This window comes from Panthera onca, chromosome E2, assembly GCF_046562875.1.
Source record: "Panthera onca isolate mPanOnc1 chromosome E2, mPanOnc1 haplotype 2, whole genome shotgun sequence".
In the NCBI taxonomy this organism is placed as follows: domain Eukaryota; kingdom Metazoa; phylum Chordata; class Mammalia; order Carnivora; family Felidae; genus Panthera; species Panthera onca.
The window spans coordinates 61118038-61139355 of NC_138353.1; the positions used below are offsets into that span (position 1 = coordinate 61118038).

General features: G+C 54.7%; 1 protein-coding gene across 9 annotated transcripts in view; it reads right to left on the minus strand.

Moving 5' to 3' along the window:
* The window catches only part of FANCA (FA complementation group A), a 62907-nt gene that overhangs the window by 1763 nt on the left and 39826 nt on the right, over window positions 1-21318 (minus strand). For 4 of the 9 annotated variants that reach the window (XM_078439178.2, XM_078439170.2, XM_078439172.2 and 1 more), the window contains 19 exons: window positions 20307-20443; window positions 19781-19851; window positions 19308-19404; window positions 19041-19228; window positions 17471-17567; window positions 15852-16028; window positions 14360-14433; window positions 12674-12802; window positions 8865-8949; window positions 6650-6816; window positions 6022-6127; window positions 4962-5018; window positions 4708-4812; window positions 3705-3817; window positions 2667-2805; window positions 1389-1466; window positions 997-1099; window positions 452-527; window positions 53-206 (listed from right to left, as the gene is read on the minus strand). In XM_078439178.2, coding sequence (XP_078295304.2) covers window positions 53-206; window positions 452-527; window positions 997-1099; window positions 1389-1466; window positions 2667-2805; window positions 3705-3817; window positions 4708-4812; window positions 4962-5018; window positions 6022-6127; window positions 6650-6816; window positions 8865-8949; window positions 12674-12802; window positions 14360-14433; window positions 15852-16028; window positions 17471-17567; window positions 19041-19228; window positions 19308-19404; window positions 19781-19851; window positions 20307-20443 — 2153 coding nt within the window. Of the gene's footprint in view, window positions 1-26; window positions 528-996; window positions 1100-1388; window positions 1467-2666; window positions 2806-3704; window positions 3818-4707; window positions 4813-4961; window positions 5019-6021; window positions 6128-6649; window positions 6817-8864; window positions 8950-11841; window positions 12803-14359; window positions 14434-15851; window positions 16029-17470; window positions 17568-19040; window positions 19229-19307; window positions 19405-19780; window positions 19852-20306; window positions 20444-21318 lie in introns of those variants that run through there. The other 5 variants (XR_013552610.2, XM_078439171.2, XM_078439174.2 and 2 more) reach the window with 5 other exon arrangements.

Below are 21318 nucleotides of genomic sequence, written 5' to 3' on the forward strand. Positions count from 1 at the left end.
GCCTCAAGCCCCGGAGAGCTGGCTGCACGGGGCTGTGAGGCGTGTCACCTGCCTGGCCCCGGCGCTCCCGGCTCCTGGCTACGGTGGAGAGTGCACTGGTTTCCCCGGCCACGAAGAGACGGATCAGCTTTAGGTACATGTCGACGGCAACGTGCAGGAAGGCATCCTCCCTGATGAGGGCGTCTTCGTCAGAGTAGGAGAGAAGGCTGAAGATAAGGAGACACAAGTGACCCTAAGACCTCACAGAGGTGAGTGGCAATCAGCACGGCAGCTGCTCATCTGAGGAATGACGTCACAGGCATCTTTCCCGTCTGGAGGGAGACACGCCGTGGTACTGAGAGCTAGGGCCGGGGGAAGGGGAGGACCATCTCCTCTGACCACGCACGACCCTGCGGGCACGAACTCCTTCCCGGATTGCTCTGGCAGCAACCCGGGAAGTAGGTGCCGTTACCTGTAGAAGGCGAACGGCAGCAGTCTGACGTACTGATCTGGGGCCAGGCGGAGGAGGACGTGGCCCAGGCCGCCACCTGCAACACCGAGAGGGGATGGCTTTAGTCAGCTCCGTGGGTGCCCGCCTACCCTAGGGTCGGCACGTTCACGGAACGTCAGGAGCCTGGCGACGAGGGGCGACGTCCTCATTCTGGAGAGCAGGCCTGGTGGCGGAGGCAGGCAGACCCCCTGTCCCGCACCTGAAGGTCTAGCGGCACCCTGGGACTCAGCACCCCCATGGGATTCTTTTGTCCTTTAAATGAGTTTATTCTGCATTTATCCCAAGATGTGGCTTATGTATTTGGCAAGAAGATACACTTTGGGAAATGAGTTAGTAAAGTCAGGCCCAAGGTCCCGTTCTTAACCATCTGAAAGTTATTTCTGAAGAAAGATTAAGAAGTGGGGATCGCAACCTGTCTCTCTGCTGGGCCGCCTGTGTTCCCGGATGGCTAACTAGGACAGACGCAGGCTGTCGTCCCCTGCTATCAAGTCTCGGTGGCCTCTTACCTGTCTCTGTCAACTGAAAGAGCACCAGCCAGGATACCCTCCTCTTCTCCAAACACCCCAGAATCTCAGCACAAATGTCCAAAGCCTTCGGGGTGTCCACAGCCTGTGGCCCACAGAAGAGGGAGGCTGACTAGAAGGTCGTGAGTATCAGCACAGCCACACACACTGGGGAGCCTTCGTGTGTCCTGTGAGCCTTAAATGGTGACTGTAGGGGGCACAGGCCAGGGACCCTTGTGCCTGAGTCCTGAAGTAAGACCTCAAAGGACAGGCCTAGGGGTTCTCGCTTTTGAGAAACCCTTCAAGACAGAGGTTCCGGGGCTGTCCTCCCAGACACCCTACTGAGGAGGTCTCGGGGGTGTCATGCAGACCCGCGGTGGGAAAGGTCACCTTACCTGATGAGGTCTTCCGTGTGGGGTCAGATGTGATGAAAGCAGGCCCATTAAGGAAAAGAAAAACAAGAACACCAGCAGCTGCAAACAAAACGGGTGCACTTAGCAACATTAAATTCCTGGGGCGCCTCGTGGCTCGGCTCAGCTCATGACCTCACGGTTCATGGGATCAAGCCCCGTGTGGGCTCCGCGTGGACAGCTCAGAGCCTGCTTGGGATTCTCTCTCCCTCCCCCAAAATAAATATATAAACTTAAATAAAATTCCCTACGTTGTATCCTCAAAAAGTAATTCTAACTAAGGGCATTGTTCTTTTTTTCCTCTAAGTGGATCTTATGAAGAAAAATTTTAAAGACACAATTCGAGAATAAATTTTTACCGACTGGGTCATTTTATATGAGCCTTTAAACACGGCTTGCACAAGTGACAGCAGTGAAACACCAGGCTGTTGCTGTCCCTGAGCTGCAGGGAACTACGCCCAGCCCAGCCTCACTCCTTGGCTTCTTGTGGAGAAGTTTATAAAATCCCTAGAGAGAAACCCACGCGTCCCACCCTGACCAGAGGCAGGGGCCCACCCGCCCCAACCCGCTGGAACACACCCCGGCTGGGTGGGGTCTGTCTGGACACTGTCCCCTCAGCTCACACAGGCCTGGGAGACTTAGAAGAAACTCCCTTGTGGGTTTTTCCACATTAAATTATAGTTACCAAAAACCTCAGGCAGGTGTATATGTCCGGAGCCTGGACAGGTTGACTTCTAGGTTTATTTAGAGAGAGAGCGTGCAGGCGGGGGAGTGTCAGAGAGAGGGAGAGGGAATCCCAAGCAGGCTCCATGCTGTCAGCACAGGGCCCGATGGAGGCGGGGCTTGAACTCAGGAACCCTGAGATCATGGCCTGAGCTGAAATCAAGAGTCAGACGCTTAAGCGACTGAACATCCCCCCCACCCCCACCCCGGCCGGGTGCTCCGACTTTCCAGTTTACCAGTGCTTCAGCTGGGGACACCCTGGAGGGACCCCGGCTGTGCAAACAGGAGCGCAGAAGGCCCCTCGGGGCACCGGCTTGTGGAGAGGACACGAGTAAGATCGAAAGGGAACTTGATGGTCAAGGTTACTAAACCTGTCAACCTGGTAAACTTCACTTCCTCGTCAAGTCAGGACGACCCCACCCTTCCTGTCTCTCCTTGGAAAAGCCCAGTTCAGGTGAACCATGAGAAACGCAGCCAGTCAGAGCACGGGTCAGAAGCAAGCTTGCCAGAAAAGACAAGTGAGAGAATTTCGTATCTTGCCTCCTCTCCTTGGCAGCCCAGCCTCTCCAGCTGGCTCTTGACTCTGTCTTTCCCGGCTCGCTGGATTTCGAAGTAAAGTGCGGCAGCAGAGAGCCAGGCCGGGCCAGGCGCAGGGGATGCCGTGTCAGGGAGGAGGCAGCTAGGAGACAGGGACGCGTGTCACCACAGAAGCCTCAAAACCCCACCGTGGTCGAAAACCTCCAGTCCTCGGTCCCGTAACCGTCAGGACGCCAGCCCTGCCCACCTTCACGTCGTGCAGGGAGGGGCTTCAGAGCCAGCAGAAACAAGGTCTGTGTCCCCAGCAACCCCTGGCAGAGCCCTATGCCTGTGTCAGGCTCGTCCCTGGCTTAGAGACGGGTTTCCCATCTCCTTAACGGGCTTCTGTGCTGTGGACATGGGGACGGGTGGGGCCCGGCCAGAGCACCTGGTCCCGACTAGCTGAGCTTTGCAAGAGGGTTGCGATACACAGGCCTCTGACCTGGAGCCCGCCACTCAGACCCTCGGGTTCTCTGCCAGAAAGGGTTTCCAGCAGGTTCAAAACCAGGCCAAAAATGAATGGGATATAATGCAGGAATTTGGCCTTCCTGGTCTTCCGGGACTTCAGGCACTCGTGACCCTGAGCGGTACGCGGGGCACCTCGGGGATAAGGGAGGCTGGGTGGGGTGAGCTCCTCCTGACTGCCTCTAGGAACACCGCTGTCCCCCAGTCCGGCGGGCACCGGAGACCGCCAGCTGGGCAGACCGGATCTGCCTCTCGAACACATCCCCGTGATGCCGACACTGTCAGTCCTGGGCCGACTGCAGACGTAAGAGGAGAGGAGGGGCGTAGGTGGGCAGCAAAGCTGGGCAGGGGCCTGCTAACATCAGTCTTTCCCGAAACATTCTCGAGCGTCTCAGACAGGAACCTGCTAGGTCGCGTCTGTTTCTTCCCTTTCTTGGCAGACCTGTCCCTACGGCCTGTCAAGGCCAACGTGTTCATGGAGATAACCCAGTGCGGGTCCCAAAGAACAGCCACGCCCCATCCCCTCGTCCCTCTTACCTCCTGCCAAACCGCTGGGCCTCCCACAGTCTCTGCAGCTCCTGGGGCAGTGGGCCCTGGAGGCATCTCCTCCACCGACTACGGAGTTCGGGCTCCAGACGTGGCCACCACGACTTCCAGAAGAGAGAGATCACCAGTGAGCGGGTCTCGGGAGGCTCTACCCGGACACCTCCTCAGCCCCGCAGCCAAGACGCTGAACCCTCAGGTGACCACTGAAGACCGGAGCCCACCCGCCGGCGGGCACCGCTCAGCGCGGCACACGTCCCGCCCACGCCTCCGGCCTTCGGGTGGTGCCCCGTGCACTTGGGTCCACGGCAGTGCCAGGAGGGGTTTCTCTTCCTCTGCAGATGACACGACGGAGCGGGTGTTTGACACACGCCACGGCTCTTGCAGGGAACGCCACCCAAACGAGCCACAGACTAAGAGAAAAGTGGAGATGCTCGGGGGCGCGGCAGCTCGGCTCCTGTGGCTGCCAGAGCCCGGGCTCCAGCTGACGAAACCAGGGGAGCTGCCTGTTGTCGGGAATCTAAGAGCACAGGGCACCGGGGGGGCCTCTGGATTTCAGCTCGGGTCGTGATCTCCCGGTTCGCGGGATGGAGCCCCGCGGTGGGCTCTGTGCTGACAGCGTGGAGCCTGCCTGGGATTCTCTCTCTCAAACTTCAAAAGGCACCCGAAGGAAGCCTACGCTCTCAACCCAAGAACGTCAGGCCACGCGAGGGCCAGGCTGAGCGTCTCTCTGAAGCCCCGAGACGGTGGTCTGGCGGAACAACAGGGGAAACTGAGGTGGGGGACCACAGGCAACTAGGGGTCACCTTGTGCCAACGCGGAACCAGAGTGAACCCACACCCGCGTTCCCTCCCGGCAGGCACAGGCAGGGAAGCCTGCCCTCCTACGTTCTGCTGGGTTCTATTCGCCCCTCCCCCCATTTCTGCCGCATGACAAGAACTGGGTCCCCGGTCACCGCGCCAGCCCCGGGAGCGCCCTGAGCAGACGCTGTGCCTACCAGCGCAGAGGTCAGGACTAGGGGGCACTCAGTCTGGCACGCGGTCAAGACCAGGTCTGCTGTCAGGGAGGGGTCTCCACTTTGTGAACAAGCATTGAGGAGCCCCTGGAGGAGAGAACATGCCGGAAGCTCAGCGGTTTGCATGTACACCCCGGCCCTGGAAGATGCCGTGGCCTCAAAGCACAAGTGAGAGTGAGGATGTGGCCCAAATGGTGTGAGCAGGCGACTGGGGAGGCGCAGAGGGAGACAGTTACCCTGAAGAAGTGGACTGTGAGGTCGTGGGTCAGTGCGCTTCCATGGGAGAAGTTTCTCTGCAAAACAGCATAAGCCAGTGAGAAAGGAACCGATGGTGGTGGGGGGGGGGGGGGGGGGGGGTCTGCTGACAGACTCCAGCTGTGAGAACACGCCTTGAAGATGGCAGCCGGGTCGCAGCACCACTGCTGACCGGAGATCTGGCCTTTTGTCCTCGGGCATGCTGGCCCAGAATTTGCATGGCTCAGTGCCTCTTCACGTGGCTCCTCCGTGCAGCCAGAGTCCCCAGCCTGCCCACTTCGGCCCCAACACGGCCCAGGAGGTGAGGACGGCACTCTCTGACGGCCCTGTTGCCGGGATGGCGACGCGCCTCTCCACCCCTTGTCTGCGTCTCTGTCCTGCCTGTTTCCACATCTGCCAGCCTTCACGGGCCCTTTTGAGGGCTCTGAAGAAAGCAGCCTTTGCTAAGAACCCAAAGAACACCTAGTCTCATCGCCCCGGACTTCTAAGTCACCTTTTAAAGCTGTGACAGAATGGGGCCTCAGTTCAATCTCCAGTCATATTTGTACATTTTTAAGAACTAAAACGACACTTTAAGCTCGTGGAGCCCCTGACACTGAGCAGTGTGGACGCCGGAAGCAGGGCAGACTGGTGGGACCCGTGGGACCCGTGGTCCTCGCGGCACCTCTGGCTTCTGTGCCCCCGAAACGTCAAAACTAGAAAGCAGCGGAGACGCGTGGTGTGCAAGAGTCCACCGATCCTGGCGGCTGCAAGTCGAGGAGAGTTCCGGAAAGGGACTGAAGCTGTCAAGGAAGGGAGCCACATCCGATGCCTGCGCCTCGCTGGCCCCGGCTCCGGCTGTGGGAGGAGGCTGGGCACACAGAGGCCCCGACTGCTGGCTCCCGGAGCAGTACCCCATTCTTTCCCTCGGCAATCCCACGTGGTCCGGACACACACTCAAGTGACTGGCTCCAAGTGACCACAGATGCGCTCGTGAGTTTTCGAGAACCAGCGATCGATCGCCCCTGTCCCCGGGTCCCACGGTCACTCGCCCACACCTACCAGCTCAGAGTTGACCAAGTGGAAGAACTCGGTGCAGTCAGGGGCGGCCGGCCGGCCGGCCTGGGGGCGGCCGACGACAATAGACGGGGGCAGACCGAGGAGGATCCTGGCAAAAAAGAGCTGCGTCAGCAGCGACGGCCTGGCCTCACGTCGCTCCCTGGGAGCTCGGGCTCTGGTCTGTGACCACCCTCCTTACCCGCTCCCGGAACTGGAGTCCTTCCCTGGGACCGTGCCTTGCTGGACCCACTGCCGACATGCACGAGGTCTCACCCCACGACCCGTTTTTAAGCTGTGCGGGAGCCAAGTAAGAGGTGCCCCACAGTCTAACCAAGCTATTCCCTAGAACTCGGAAATGACGTGACCTCCTACTCATAAATATGGCGACAATGACTATCTCTGGGCACACAGGGTTTTCCTTATTTTGACATGAACTCTTTAGGCTACAGCTTTCAGCAAAGCAGCTCCTGAGTCTGAAGAGGAAGGCTTTAACGCAAAGCTTCAAACCCTGATCTCCATGGGAACACCAAGGAGAAGACGCCGTCGCAGGCTGGGGATAGGGGAAGGAAACAAGTCACCGACGGAAAAGAAATTCAATTTAAGACAGAATCTCTCCACAGTGCTGCGTTACCATTTGTACACAAGCAGCTCCCGCTGTCTCTGAAGGCGGGCGGCCACATCCCACCCGCTTGCCAGCGCCTGGAGCCGTCTGCGGAAGACTCCGAAAAGGAAGTGCCCCTGAGGAGGAGAGCAACTGCGGGGTGCCGCCGGGCCCCGCTCCAGGCCGGCAGCCATCTCCTGGAAAAAGCAAGACCAAAACGGTCACGTACTGTTATCGCTGGCTCCAGGTGGTCGTCCCCACGAGCGAAGGCAGGGAGTCCTCAGGGCTGACGGTCAGCCCCAATCAGGACTCTGAAATGAGGTCGGGTGGGCTTGGGGGAGTCTCCCAAGAGGAGCCAGGAATGACTGGGACAAGCCTTTTTACTTGGAAATCACTGAAAAGTTGCAAAAATAGAACAAGAACAGTACAAAGAGCGCCGTTACCCAGTTTGACCGATGGCTAACATTTTACTGTTTATCATTTGCTCTTTTACTACACACGGTTGTGTGCGTGCACATAACTTGAGGACGAATTATGGACGGGAGGCACGTACGCAGCAGGCACTCAACGAATGCCTGTAGACTGAAAGCACAAAGTGTGTGCAGTGTCTGCGCACATTCAGATGTAGAGACAGAAAAAGCCAAGCACCCACTTCAAAGCATCGTCCCTGCCACACGTGACCCCAAGCCCCAGGATGCACTGTCTGCCCTCCCCGCTCACCCCCCACCACAGCCAGTTATGACGGATGCGGCGGACAGAAGGGCAAGATGGGGGCGCTGGGGGCTCTTCTTTGTGGGATGTTTTATTCGTTGGTAGGTAAATTTCCCCAGTGTTCCAGACCTCCCCCTCCACGGCTTCTGTCACTCCCCACATTCTCTCTATTCAAGCACCTGGAAAGCAGAAACACCACGAGGAAGCGCGAAATCCACACCCAGAATCCTGTTAACGAGGAGCCGCCCGTGTACTTGCAGAGGTACAGATTCCCCGTGTACGCTGTGGACACGGAACCAGAGCGAGCACGGTCTGCACTTTGACCCCAGGGCCCACTCACAGGGTCCGACTTTAACCACCCTGAAAAGACCCGAGACGAGCAGGTACTCGGACCGGAAAACTATGCTTTTCATTTCAAAACGAGAGCCCCATTTCCACGCCCTCTTTTTTTTTTTTTTTCAACTTTTTTTTTTTTTTTTTTTTTTATTTTTGGGACAGAGAGAGACAGAGCATGAACGGGGGAGGGGCAGAGAGAGAGGGAGACACAGAATCGGAAACAGGCTCCAGGCTCCGAGCCATCGGCCCAGAGCCTGACGCGGGGCTCAAACTCACGGACCGCAAGATCGTGACCTGGCTGAAGTCGGACGCTTAACCGACTGCGCCACCCAGGCGCCCCTCCACGCCCTCTTAAGTGCGCCTGCCTCGGTGACGAGAACCCGCCAGCCTGTGGAGGTGCCGGGTGACCCTGCGGAACAGTCTCTAAGCCCTCCTTTGGCAAGTGGGGGGCTAGCTACGTCATTTCTCAGAGGCTGGCATCCAAACAGAGCAGCCAAGAGCTAAAAAGCAGACAGCGGTGCAGAGCAATCATGTTACTCCTGAAGCTGCTATCTGCTCAATCGCCTCTATTTTCAGATTTTAAATGTCCCAAAGCCCGGAGATGGTTCTGGCACCACAGCTTTTGTTTCTTCATTTTTTGTGATACTCACTGGTGAAGTGAGCACACTGTCCCTCTGGGTCTGGGACCTTATATGCATGATGTTGGTTCTCATTCTGCTGCGGAGCCTCAGGACCCGTTGCGGATATTTCTAATAAACATCTTGGGGTGCCTGGGTGGCTAGGTCAGTTGAGTGTCCGACTCTCGGCTCAGGTCATGATCCCAGGGCTGTGGACCGCAGCTCCGCATCACACTCCACGCTGAGTGTGGAGCCTGCTTAGGATTCTCTCTCCCAGGGGGCGCCTGGGTGGCTCAGTCGGTTAAGCATCTGACTTCATCTCAGCTCATGATCTCATGGTTTGTGGGTTCGAGCCCAGCATCAGGCTCTGCACTGACAGCATACCTGCTGAGGATTCTCTCCCTCTCCCTTTCTCTGCCGTTCCCCCACTTGCGTGCACTCTCTCTCAAAATTAACAAAAACAAAAAACAAAAAAACCTCTCTCCCTGGCTCACATTCTCTGTAAAATAAAAATAAAAATCATCTTAATAGCAGATGACACAGATGCAGTGAAACACTGGGTTTCACATATTCTAGCTCACCTGCAATCTGGAAAAAATATCCCGATTTCCTGGGCAGCCACTGAGAACCAAATCAGAATTCTCTGAGTAGTTGTAACTCCTCGAACTGAAACAGAACACAACAAAAGCCTCCTAAGTATCTCCTGATGTGCGGGCATTCCAGCCTCCCCTCCCGCCTCCAGACTGGCGTGTGGTCACAGAGCCAGGAGGTCCCAGAGGACCATGTGACACCCACAGTCATCAACAACGAACAACAAAACATACACGCAAAATACTAGCAGCAACCCCAATCGAGCAACATCCTGAAACAATTATGTACCATGACCAAGTGGGATTTATTCTAAGAATGCAAGGTTGGTTCAACACCCTAAAATCAATGTAATACGTGTATCAATAGGATAAGAAAACAAAAACCACACGATCATCTCAATAGACGCACATAAAACATTAGACAAAATTCAATACCCTTTCGTGATAAAAACACTCAACAAGCTAAGACCAGAAAGGAACTTCCTTAACCTGATAAAGGCCATCTGTGAAAAACCCACGGTTCACGTCATACTTGATGATGAAAGACTGAAAGCTTTCCTCCTAAGGTCAGAAATAAGACAAAGTGGTCCTCTCTCCCACTTCATACAACATTGCACTGGGAGTTCTAGCTGGGACACTTCACTCAGAAAAAGGCATAAGAGGCATTCAGATTGTAAAGGAAAAAGTTAAACCATCTTATTCGGAGATGACATCTTGTATATAGAAAATCCTGAAGAATCACCAATAAAAAACTACTAAAGCAAGTTCACAAAGTTGCAGGACATGAAATCAATATACAAAAATCAGCTGTATTTTTCTAAACCACCGAGAGTGGAATTAATAATTCCATTTACAATGGTGTTAGAATAAAATACTTCAGGATAAATTTAACCAACGAGGTGTAAGACGTGTACACTGAAAACTATAAAATACTGTTGAAAGAAAGTTCACGGATAGAAAGCTTCAGTATTGGTAAAATGGTAACAGTGCTAACGTGCATCTACAGATACAGTGCAATCCTAGCAGTATCCCAGCTGATTGTGTTAAAACTGACAAACTGATCCTGAAATTCAGATGGAATTGCAAGGACCTAGAATACCCAAAACAATCTTGGGCAGGGGGGGTGGGGGGCGTGGGGGGGGGGTTGTTGAGGGATTCACATTTCCCGATTTAAAATTTCCTACAAGCCTTCAGTAATCAAAACTGCGATACTGGCATAAGAACAGACATAAACACCATCTCAATAAGAAAAGGCCAGAAACAAATTTTCACATGTACGGTTAGTTGATTTTCGGCAAGGATGTTGAGACCCTTTAATGGGGAAGGACGGTCTCTTCCGCAAAACGTGCTGGGACAACTGGATGTCCACATGCAAAAGAATGAAAAGGTATCCCTTCCTTATTCCATATACAAAAATTACCTCAAATTAATCAAAGACCTAAATTAAGAGCTAAAATTAAAAAGATAAATTAGACTTCATCAAAATTTATTTTTATTATTGTTTTTAAAAATTTTTAAGGTTTCTTTTCAAGAGAGCAAGAGACAGAGCATGAGTGGGGGAGGGGCAGAGAGAGGGAGACACAATCTGATGGAGGCTCCAGGCTCTGAGCTGTCAGCACAGAGCCCGACGTGGGACTTGAACCCACAAACCATGACATCATGACCTGAGTCGAAGTCGGATGCTCAACCAACTGGGCCACCCAAGCGCCCCAGAAGGGGAGAAAATATTTGCCACTCATCTCTGATAAGGATGTGGTATGTAGCATACATAAGGAACACAACTCCATAAAACATCCCAATTTTAAAATGGGCAAAGGATAGGACATTTTCAAAGAAGATACACAAATTGCCAACCCGTAAATGAAAATATGTTCAACATCAATAGCCACCAGGGAAAAACAAATCAAAACCATAATGATATATGCCAGTGCATGTCCATTAGGAGGGGTATAAGTAAAAGATAATGACAACTATGTTGATGTAACGGGGAGGAACTGGAACCCTCTGATGCTGGAAAACAGTCTGGTAGTTCCTAAAAAAGTTAAAGCATATCACAGCATACCCCATTCTTAGGCATATGCCCAAAAGAAATGAAAACACAGGACCACAGAAAAGCCTGTACACAAATGTTCTTAACAGAATTATTCATAGTCAAAAGGGGAAGACCCAATGTCCATCAACTAATGAATAAACAAAACGTGGTCCATCCTTCAATGGGATACTACTCAGTAATAAAAAGAATGAAGTTCTGATACATGCTACGATATATCGATTTTTAAATTTCATTTAAATTCTAGTTAGTTAACATATAGTGTAATAATAATTTCAGGAGAATTTAGTGATTTATCACTTACAACACCCAGTGCTCGGCCCGAAAAGTGCCTTCCTTAATGCCCATCGCCCATCTACCCGCCAGCCAATACCCCCCAGCAGCCCTGTTTGTTCTCTGTATTTAAGAGTATATTATGGTTTGTCTCCCTCTCTCTTTTAAAAAATTTTTTTTCATGTTTATTTGGAGAGAGAAAGTAGGGGAGGGGTAGAGAAAGAATCCCAAATGGGCTCTGTGCTGTCTGCACAGAGCCTGACATGGGGCTCGATCCCACAAACTATAAGATCGTGACTTGAGCCGAAAATTAAGAGTCAGCCATTTAACCAGCTGAGCCACCCAGGCGCCCCCTCCCTGTCTCTTTTTATTTTTCTCTCTATTCCCCTATGTTCCTCTGTTTTCTTTCATAAATTCCACAGATGAGTGAAATCATGATATTTATCCTTCTCTGACTTATTTCGCTTAGCATAATCTACTCTAGTTCCACCCATGTGGTTGCAAGTGGCAAGACTTCATTCTTTTTGATCAGCGAGTAATATTCCATTCTCTCTCTCTCTCTCTCTCTCTATATATATATAATTTCACACACACGTCTTCTTTATCCATTTGTCACTCGATGGACATGCTACAATACACACTAACCTTGAAAACGTTATTCCAAATAAGCCAGACACAATGTGTCACACACATATTTGTGTGACACGACTGACAAATCCAGAGACATAAAATAGATTCAGGGTGGCCAGGAGCTGGGGGACAGGGAAGGAATGGAGACACTGATTTCATTCCGTGCACACATACTCGTTTATCCCTCCCAAGAGAAAAACTGAGAGCAAGAGGCCTGGCCCCAGCGTCCGTCTGCCTGGCGCCCTACGTGCTGCTCCCAGCCACTAGGCGCTGGTGGGAAGAACTCCAGGGCTGTTGGTTGTATTGAAATGTGAGTTCGTAAGAATTCCGCTAACCAGGCGATACGTTTACAGATCCTTGTGGAGAAGAGGCACAGCGGGAGGTAAAGGGGAACGAGGGGAACGAGACTGGTTTTCTAGGATGGAAGTAATCCATCACCCAAAATGTGGAGAATGGAATTGATTTTACTCCTCATCTTCACACAACAGGAGGACGAAGATGCTAAGGGCCCAGCCCAGCGGGCACGGTACGGGGAGCTCTGCCCCACGGCAGTGAGCCCACGTCCGCACCGCCGCCCTCTCGGAGGGTGCCACCGGCCGCCCACTTCCTCCACCCTTTACGCCTACGACCCACGTGTCGGATGACAGCAGAAAGACAAGTCGCTGCCGCTGGCAAATCTGCACACAAAGAAAACGGATCCAGAAAGCTTACCTTTCCTCTGCACAGACTCAGACCCACTAGCAGGACATGTTCAGTCGTGCTCTGTCAAACACAAAGTGGACAGACAAAACACCTTGCAAGAATCAAGACTAAAAGTAAGACGCTTTTTGGCATCAGCCTTCCCAACCTCTGGCGGAAGTCTATCAGCACGTCGACAAGAACTGCGCACGCCACCTGCAGGTCCCCGTCGCAGCCGCCCGCAGCCGAGGGCTTGGGGAGGAAGTACTCGTGGAGCGCCCACTGCTGGAAGTCCCACCTGCAACAGCAAACACCAAGGTCTGTGCTGGGAAAGGCTGTAAACCAGTGGTTCCGGGAGCCAGGACGAGAGCCCACAGCCAGCGGCACGACAATGGCGGGTGGCGAGACCTGGGGCTTCTGGGTGGCGGGAAGGCCCTCTACTGCAATCGAGGCCTCCTCGGGGGCCATCCCCAGGGTCGTGACTCCAGGGTCCGTCAGCAAAGATGCCCACATCTGGCCCAGACTCTGCAGGTGCTCATGGGAAGGACCCTGAGGATGTACTAACTAAAGCCGCAGCGAGAGAGGCACATGACCCTGTAGTCTATTGATGCAGAAAGAGCCACGAGTAAGACGTTTCCACAAACCCACAAGTGGGCAAGGAACAGAGGTCATAAGGGCTGGTGCTTCGCCCAGGCCATCTGAAACTGTTACACAATGTATCTGAGCATTGCCTGTTGAATGAAAACAGAAAAGGTCTAAGCACAACTTGACACACAGTGACCTGAGGGTAAGAAATGCTTATTATGGATCCTCACACCAAAAAACGAATTCCTTCTTTTCCTTTTCCCAGTGGAAAGAGAGGAGGGAGAGCGGGGAGACCCCAGGGCGCGTGCGCCTGCGCAGAAAGCACTCACAGCTGGCCGCACCCAGACCCGAGAAGCAGGCAGACGTCCACCTTGTCGGAAAAGCAGTTCTTTCCACGGTTCTGACTTCCTCTGCAATCTGACACCACGGGACAGAATCCCCGCCCCCCCGCCCCGCCCGGCACGCGAGCCGCATCTCTGACTGCACAGGGACAGTGGCTCAGGACGGCTCACGCTGACCCCCGCCCTCAGCTGCCCCCAGGGTTCCCGTGCCCCGCCAGCTCCATTGCACCTACAGCGCATTTCCCTCCCTGACTCCCACAGCCCCACACGCAGGGGCCTGTCGGCACCCCACTCTCACGCCCAGAACAGCACATCCCCCGTCCCTACAGTCTGAGTAATTGGCCCAGGGACCTGCTCCCCCAGCTCAGAGCCAGTACTGCACGCGGCACCCGTCAGCGCTCTGCCTGCCCAGCCGGCCGCGCCAGCTGAGAACTCTGGCCAGCTCCCTCAGGACCCCAGAGGGCCAGGACTCCACCACGGCCCCTCACGACAGTCGCCCCGCCTGCTCTTCTCCCACCTGAGGCATGTACATGTGCCCCTGATGCACCCCCTAACCCTGGGGTCCCGAGTGTGCATCCCTACTTCTAATCCATTTTGTCCGCCCGCCTGCCTGCCGCCCAGCCTGCTCAGGTTTACACCTGGCGAGAGTGCCCAGGCGGGGACGTTGGGAGTAGAAGCACACAAAGGTACCAGATGGGCAGACTTGTCTCATCACGATGCACTTCCCAGTTTCTAGAACATTCTAGAAGTGCGTGGCACACACTAGGAGCTCCACAAACGTTTCTTGAATTAAGGAATGAATGAATGAAACTGTGCTCATAGGTATATATATCAAATCGAACACCGAGACGTAATGACGAGACTTAGGCTTTAAGACAATGCGTAAAGCCTTGTACCACTGTCAAGGGCAGATCCCTTTCAACGCTTACCTTTCTGTATCTGAAAGACAGTCGACCTCAGGTTGAATTTCTAGTTCCAGCCGTAACCAGTCTCTGTAAGTTAACTGAGAGAAAAAGGACCAAATGAACACGACGGTGAGGATGGGACGCGGAGAGCACAGGTCAGCTTTGTAAGCCTGCTGCACAGTCCCTCCGATGTCACACGTCGCAGCAGAAAGACTCAGAGGAAGGCCGCAGTGCCTACACTCGTGTCCGTTCTCAGCCGCTTCCCGCCGACTGACTGAGGTGCTGGCGCCAAGCCCCCACGTATTGCTTAGGTTACGTCTGACTGTGAAGCTGATGAAACAGTTCCAACTGGCACTTTTAAACTGAATTCTCCAGCAAACCGCCTGGTTCTGAAGTTGATCCGCGGCATCTGCAAACCTCTCAGGTTACCGCACAACAGAGGCAGGAAATAATCTTCTAGTCCACTTGAGTTGGGCAAGTTAACGAGAGAATAAATGTGTAGTAACATGCTCCAAATATCCCTGGTAGCCTATTTCTTAATTTAAAATTCCTGGGGGGGCGTCTAGGGGGCTCAGTCCGTTAAGCGTCTGACTCTTGATTTTAACTCAGGTCACGATCTCGCAGTTCGTGACTTCCTGCCCCATGCTGGGCTCTGTGCTGACAGTGCGGGGCCTGCTTGGGATTCTCTCTCCTCCTCTGTCCCTCCCCAACCCTCTCTCTCAAAAAAAATAAACCTTAAAAAGTAACAAAATCCTTGGAACGATTCCACTCATTAACACGAACTAATCTCAAAACCTCACAGTGTGTGTGAAAAGGCACATCACAGAAACACGCGCACAGCACGCTGCCTACGTGTGAAGACCAAAGCCCGGCGACGTGGAGCAGGTAAAGCCAAGAGAAGCACGTCCGTGATCGTCCGCAGGCGGGACAGCAGCCCTGAGCCCCCTGCTACGCTGCAGGTGGGCGGCTAGCATTCCCTGCTCTTGACTCGTTATGTCACACAAAGACTGTCGCACTTGCTCTGGGGTCACTCATGTGATTAACAATTCCAGAATTGAAAAAATATATGATAGAACAATTGAGAATTTTTCCTCAAAGGCCAAAATAAGGACATAAACATCCACGAAATAAATGAGAAGTTATGAAGAGGCAGCGTGGGCAGGGGGGGCCGGAGCAGGCCAGGCTCACAGTGACGTTGCCCAGAGGAGCCCACCCCAAACGGGAGCCTGGCAGGTAGGCGTGAAGTCGGTTTCATTCACCCTCAAAATCTTCCACAACATGTTAGTGCCGAGGAAAAGTGGGCAGAGCGGAAACGACCTTTCTAATTTCTTACAACTGTGTGAATCTGCATCGATCCCAATAACGATTTCAATCAAAGCCACTTCTGTGCTCCTCCAGGGTCACTGGGTCAGGCCCAGCTGCCTGCCCGCCATATCCTCAGGAGGCCCCCAATCTCCCCGCAAACTCTTGTGAGTTAGAACGAGGGGAGAAGCAGGAAAGGGGCAGCGGGACCTACGTGAAATTCTTTCTCCTTCAACAGTTCCCGGAAGGTTCTCTGTTTCCACAGACAGAGGGCGGCTTGCTGCCAGTCTGCAGAGGGCCGGCACAAGGGCCTCCAGGGAGGGTCGGCTGTGTCCTCCGGACAGAGGGGATCTCGGGCTTCTGGGAACAGTCTCAGTATAATGAACTGAAACTGAAGAGAGACAGCGTCACATGGGTCGCAAGCAGCTGAGAAGACACGCCAGTAACCCGGCCGTGCGCAGGGGGCAGGGCAGCCCGAAGACCCTGGGCCGTCCCCCCGTCGCGGCCTGCACCCCGTGTGCAGTTACAGAGGGCACGTCGGTCAGCAGCCCTGTCCGTAAATCCTAACACCTGAGGCAGAAGTGCGGGCTCCAAGCTGCCCTCCACACGGCGGTGGTGACCCCATGGCAGCGAACGGTGGTCTTCCCAGACCGCTGCTGGCACCAGAGATTCCACTAAGAGAGGGTGCCGACCGGACAAGCAAAACACTGTGTCGGTGAACTAATTTATCTCTGCCATTAGGAGATTAGACTTCTTCCCATGTTTACTGAGCTGAGGGGGCGGGGGGAGGGCCCCCAGGGACACGTGGAGTCAGGGACTTCCTTGTCTGGGCCACTTCTAATCTGTTCCATGTTTCAAAATGTTGGCAGCTGGGACTAAGTTCCTCAACGCCAACGATGGGGGCACAAGTGTGCCCGGACCCCACTTCACCCTCCGGGTAGGGCCAGCTCAGCGGATTCTAATGGCGCCCACAACGGAGACGTGCACTGAACACCATGAGATGTTCCTTAAAACTCCGCCCGAGTAAGAATGCTGGTTCCCACTGTAACTTCAAATTCACTTTTGCCACTGAAGGCTTCTGACACGCATCTTTAAATTTCTCTGGCCTTAGAATAAATATAACAAGCATTCACTAGATGAGGGAAGTCTTTGGACAAAACTCAGAATTCTTCTTTAAATAAGAAGATACTTTTCATTAATATTTACCTTTTAATGTACCTATTTTACAAAAATCAGTATCTATTTCTTTTAAAAGTGGGATGTATGTTTGGGGGTGCCAGGGTGGCTCAGTCGGTCAAGCCTCAGACCGCTGATCTCAGCTCAGGTCACAATCTCACCATTTGTGAGTTCGAGCCCCACATCAGGGTCTGCGCGGATAGTGTGGAGCCTGCCTGGAATTCTCTCCCTCCCCCCCTTTCTGCCCTCCCCAGCTTGCTATCTCTCTTTCAAAAAATAAATAAGTGAAAACAACAAAAAGTAAATAAAACATTTAGAATGAATAAGGGAGGGAGGGAGGGAAGGCAGACGGGGGTGCGAGGGAGGGAGGAGGGGGGGAGGGGGGAGGGAAGAAGGAAGGAAGGGGGGAAGAGGGGGAAGGAGGAAGGGAGTGGGGGACAATTGTGGTCTTTGTCATCTTTCATCCCTTCATCTTAACTCTGAGAACGGAAGAAAAACGCAGCGTTCAGCCCAGAGAAGAGATGATCTGATAACTAACCAGCACACCGGGCACACAGAGACGTGGGTGGGCAGACAAGAGACCTCCAACGTTTGGCTAGAAACCTGCGTTGAAACGGGAGACTCCAAGAATGGGGAAAAGGGACTGCACAGACTCACCTTCTTCACGAGGGCTGGAGACAAGCAGCCGCACAGAGTATCCCGTGATAAGGAAGAATATTTACACAAAGAGTAAGAAATCACCGCTGTACAAAATCTGAAAATAGAAAACAAATAATGTAGAAATGCGACCCGTGCGTAACAAGGAATGCAATAAAAGTATGAATTTCACCCAAGTGAACCGAGTGCATTCTAAACCAGATGGCCTGAGGATTAGCCCCTGGCCTCTACTCCAGGCCAGGCCAGCTCCCAAGGCCTCGGGGAAACGCCCCCAAGTCACAACCGTGGATCTGAGCTTTATCTACACTGAAGGCACAGACCCAGAGAACACACAAACGGTAAGACTGTGCAAATAAGGGCTTGCGGTCACCGCACGCCGAAGAGCCACGGCCAGAACAGGGCACCTGGGTGACTCGGTTGAGCGTCCAACTTGGTTTCAGGTCATAATCTCACAGTTCGTGGGTTCGAGCCCCGCGTCAGGCTCTCTGCTGTCGGCACAGAGCCTGCTTCGGATCCTCTGTCCACCACCGCCCCCCCGCCGTCCCTTCCCCACTCTCTCTCAAAAAGTAAACATTAAAAAACAAACAAAAAAAGCAGTCTTCAGGACAAGAGAGCAGCACGCCCACGTTTAAACTCAGCCTCACTCAGGGGGAGCCTCTGCCCGCCTGTGGTGGGTTGTGAGGCGTTGAGGGGAAGGGCCCCATGAGAAGAGACAGACCGTGGGGCCCAGGGGAAGTCAGGACTGACGCCAACAGGGCCTGCCTGTCGGGGCTGCCCAAAGCCCGAGAGGCTGGGCCGCTGTGCTTCCCGTGGGGGTGGCACAGGTGTCGGGGGCCGTGGTCCAGGGCAGGCGTTGTGTTCTCTCTCCTCGCCCAGTTACCATCCCCTCGTGCCTTCTGTCGGTTCTTTCCATGAACTGCGGTCCCAGCCCCTGCGCACAACTCTTCCGGAGCCTCCTGGCTCCCGCCCTGACCCTTCCTCTATGCACCTTGCACCCGTTTCGGCCTAGACTCCCAGGGCCCTGCCCCGGCACCTGCCACGCTGCATACGCCACACTATCAACTTGCCAGGTGCCCCCACACAGAAGGCAGGGGTGGGACTCCACCCCAGTCCTGGAACGGGTCTGGCCCACAGCGGTGAATGAGGGCCAGTAGGGGTACACGCTGGCACAGATCTGTAGAATGATGGGTCTCGAAACCCTTTGAGACAAGTCTCTCTACATAGGGCAGCTCCACGTGCAGGTTCTCACTCCAGAGAAGCAGCTGCTAACCACAGGGGAAGCAGGGACGGGTCCCACCACATGCCAGGCGCCCCCAAGACAAAACCCGGTAGTGCTCACGACCCTTCCCAACGTGGAAGGACGTCTACAGTCCGTCGTTAACGTCTTCAGAAGCAGTTTCTAAGGTAGCACTACCTCATTTTTGTAAACAAAGAAACACAGACACATAAATTCAACGTAAGACTCCAGAATGATTATCCGTGGAGCATGTCTGTGTTGGCCAATTGCATTTGGTGAGTATGTGACTTCTGTCGAGCACGGGGAGGCACAGCGGATGTGAGGGCAGCTCACTTCAGGCAGAAGAGCGAGGTCTCCGAGGTCCTAAACGTCAGGAGGCTACTGAGGAACTCTGCGACGGACAGGCCCTCGGCGGGGGCAGGGAGGCCCACAGGCACCTCTGGGAGCACAGACCTGGACTGGGCCAGGTGGACGACCAGGGCGGCCAACCCCAGCACGTGGGAGGCACTCAGGCTTGGGCCCTGAAACGGAGAGAGTGTTTCTGCAGGAAGGAGGGCAGAGCCCACTTCCCAGGCAGGCGGACAGAGGCGGCGGCCGTACCTGGTGACGGAGCAGCTGGCAGAGCCTGGTGAGCACGACAGGAAGGAGCCTGCGTCCACACATGGCCGTCGCTAAGCGAGAAGCCCAGGGGCCCTGCCTGCAGAGACAGCCAGAGACCAGCAGTCTGGCCACTCCTGGCCCTGCACGGCCCTCCCACGGATTCTTCCGGAGGAGCGAAGGGTGCCCGAGAAAGACGTGAGCTGTTCCCCCAACGGCGAGGTCTCCGGGGGGGATGCTTCATCTCTGCCGAGTCTCCGCACTGCCCCTTCACCCCACCCGGGACCCTCAACCAGTACAGAAGCCAGAAGGCAGGATCCAGGACCAAAGGTCAGAGGTCGACAAGGAGTGGGCAGCCCTGCCCCTCATCACAGAAAACAGGGAGAAACCCCACTCCCCGAGGGAGGCCTGCTCCGAGCACCCCGGCCGCCCCCAGCAGAGCCCCAAAGCGCCCAGTGAAAACCCCCAGCCTCTACCTGTCTGGCGAGGCGAAGCCGGAAGCTACGATCAGGTTCTGACAAAAACACGTCAGCAGGAGGTCCGCGACCTGAGAGAGACAGATGGTCACCGAGAGCTCAGAGTCCCCGAGAGCAACGTGTAAGCAAGGCAGGCCTGCGTCTGGAGAGGAAACCGTCACATCAACTGGCACCAGAACCCCCATTCCCACATCCTGGAAGACAGCAGGCCAGGCGTTGTGAAATTTCACAGCAGAGAACAGGCTCAGCACACCTTGTCCGCACAGGGCCAAGGAGTAAACTGTTTTAGGCTCTGGGGCCACAGATGGGTTCCGCTGTGTGTTCTCCTCTAGAAATTTAAAAAGTGTGTACACAAACAGGCCGGGGCCGGCTGAGCCCAGGCCCAACACTGCCCGGCTCCCGGGTGTCGTTTCCACGTACACGGTTCGCCTGGCAAAACACGGGGTGGAGAGGAGGCCCGCACACCCGGGACTTCTTACACAATCCGGCCCCGCTCGGCAGCATAGGCCAGGCATCCCACACTCACCTCCCGTTCCTGCTGCTCCAGGCCTGGCGTGAGGACGCTGAGCTGAATCTGCGATCCCCCAGAGCTGCCGTCCTCCTCAGCGCGGCCCAAGGCGGCGTCCAGCCGCTCAGAAACAACTGCCACCCGAGCAGCCACAACTGCACGTAGAGAAACCCAGTTAGACGAGCAGGGGAACGCGGGCTGCCTGCAGGGGGCGGTGGCGTTCCCGCTCGCAACGGGCTGCCTGCAGGGGGCGCCGGCGTTCCCGCGCGATGCGGCTCACGGCAGCCCCGTCTCCGGCGCTACCAGGGCCACGAGCCTCAGCGCGGCGCTCCTCCGCCGGCCGGGCGGTGGGAGCACGCTGCGGGTGAGCGGGACAGCCGTCCTCCCGGCCTGGGATCATCTGGGCGGTTCTCTTTCACCCTGGATGCACGTTGTCCGTCTGAAGTCGCAGGCCAACCCTCCCACACGGCACCGCGTCTGCTCCACGCCCCACGGTCGGCCTGCCAAAGGCGAGGAGCCACAGCCTCCGGGCGCCGGAGGTCAGGCGACAGGCCGACTGTGCCGGCCGGCAACGGAAACTACTGTGAGCAACAAGGCTGACGCAGACCTCGGTGTCCCCTCGCGCCAAATTCTGCAGGAGCGCAGTTCGGCAAGGCCATGCCCCTCTGGTCGCGGAGGAGACGCTACACGGAGGAAGGGAAACTGAGGCGGTGCCGTTAATCTTTCCTCTGTGAGGCTCTCGTGGGATATTCTGTCCTGGTTTGAATAAAATGGGTTTATCATCTATAAAAATCTCTTACAGGTACCAGGAAAAACACGGCTTTTTTCCATTAGATTCTACATTTTCCCTACCAAAAATCTCCAAAGTAGGGGAAGTCAGCATTTTGTTTTATAGACTGCCACACACCACATGAGGCGAATCATTCGCGACTCACCATTTTACAGAAAATGGTCACGCAGAAGCAGAGGCCCAGTGTTCAGGGTTACAGCTACTCAGTTAAGAAAGAAAACCCCACACCTTGGTGCCGTC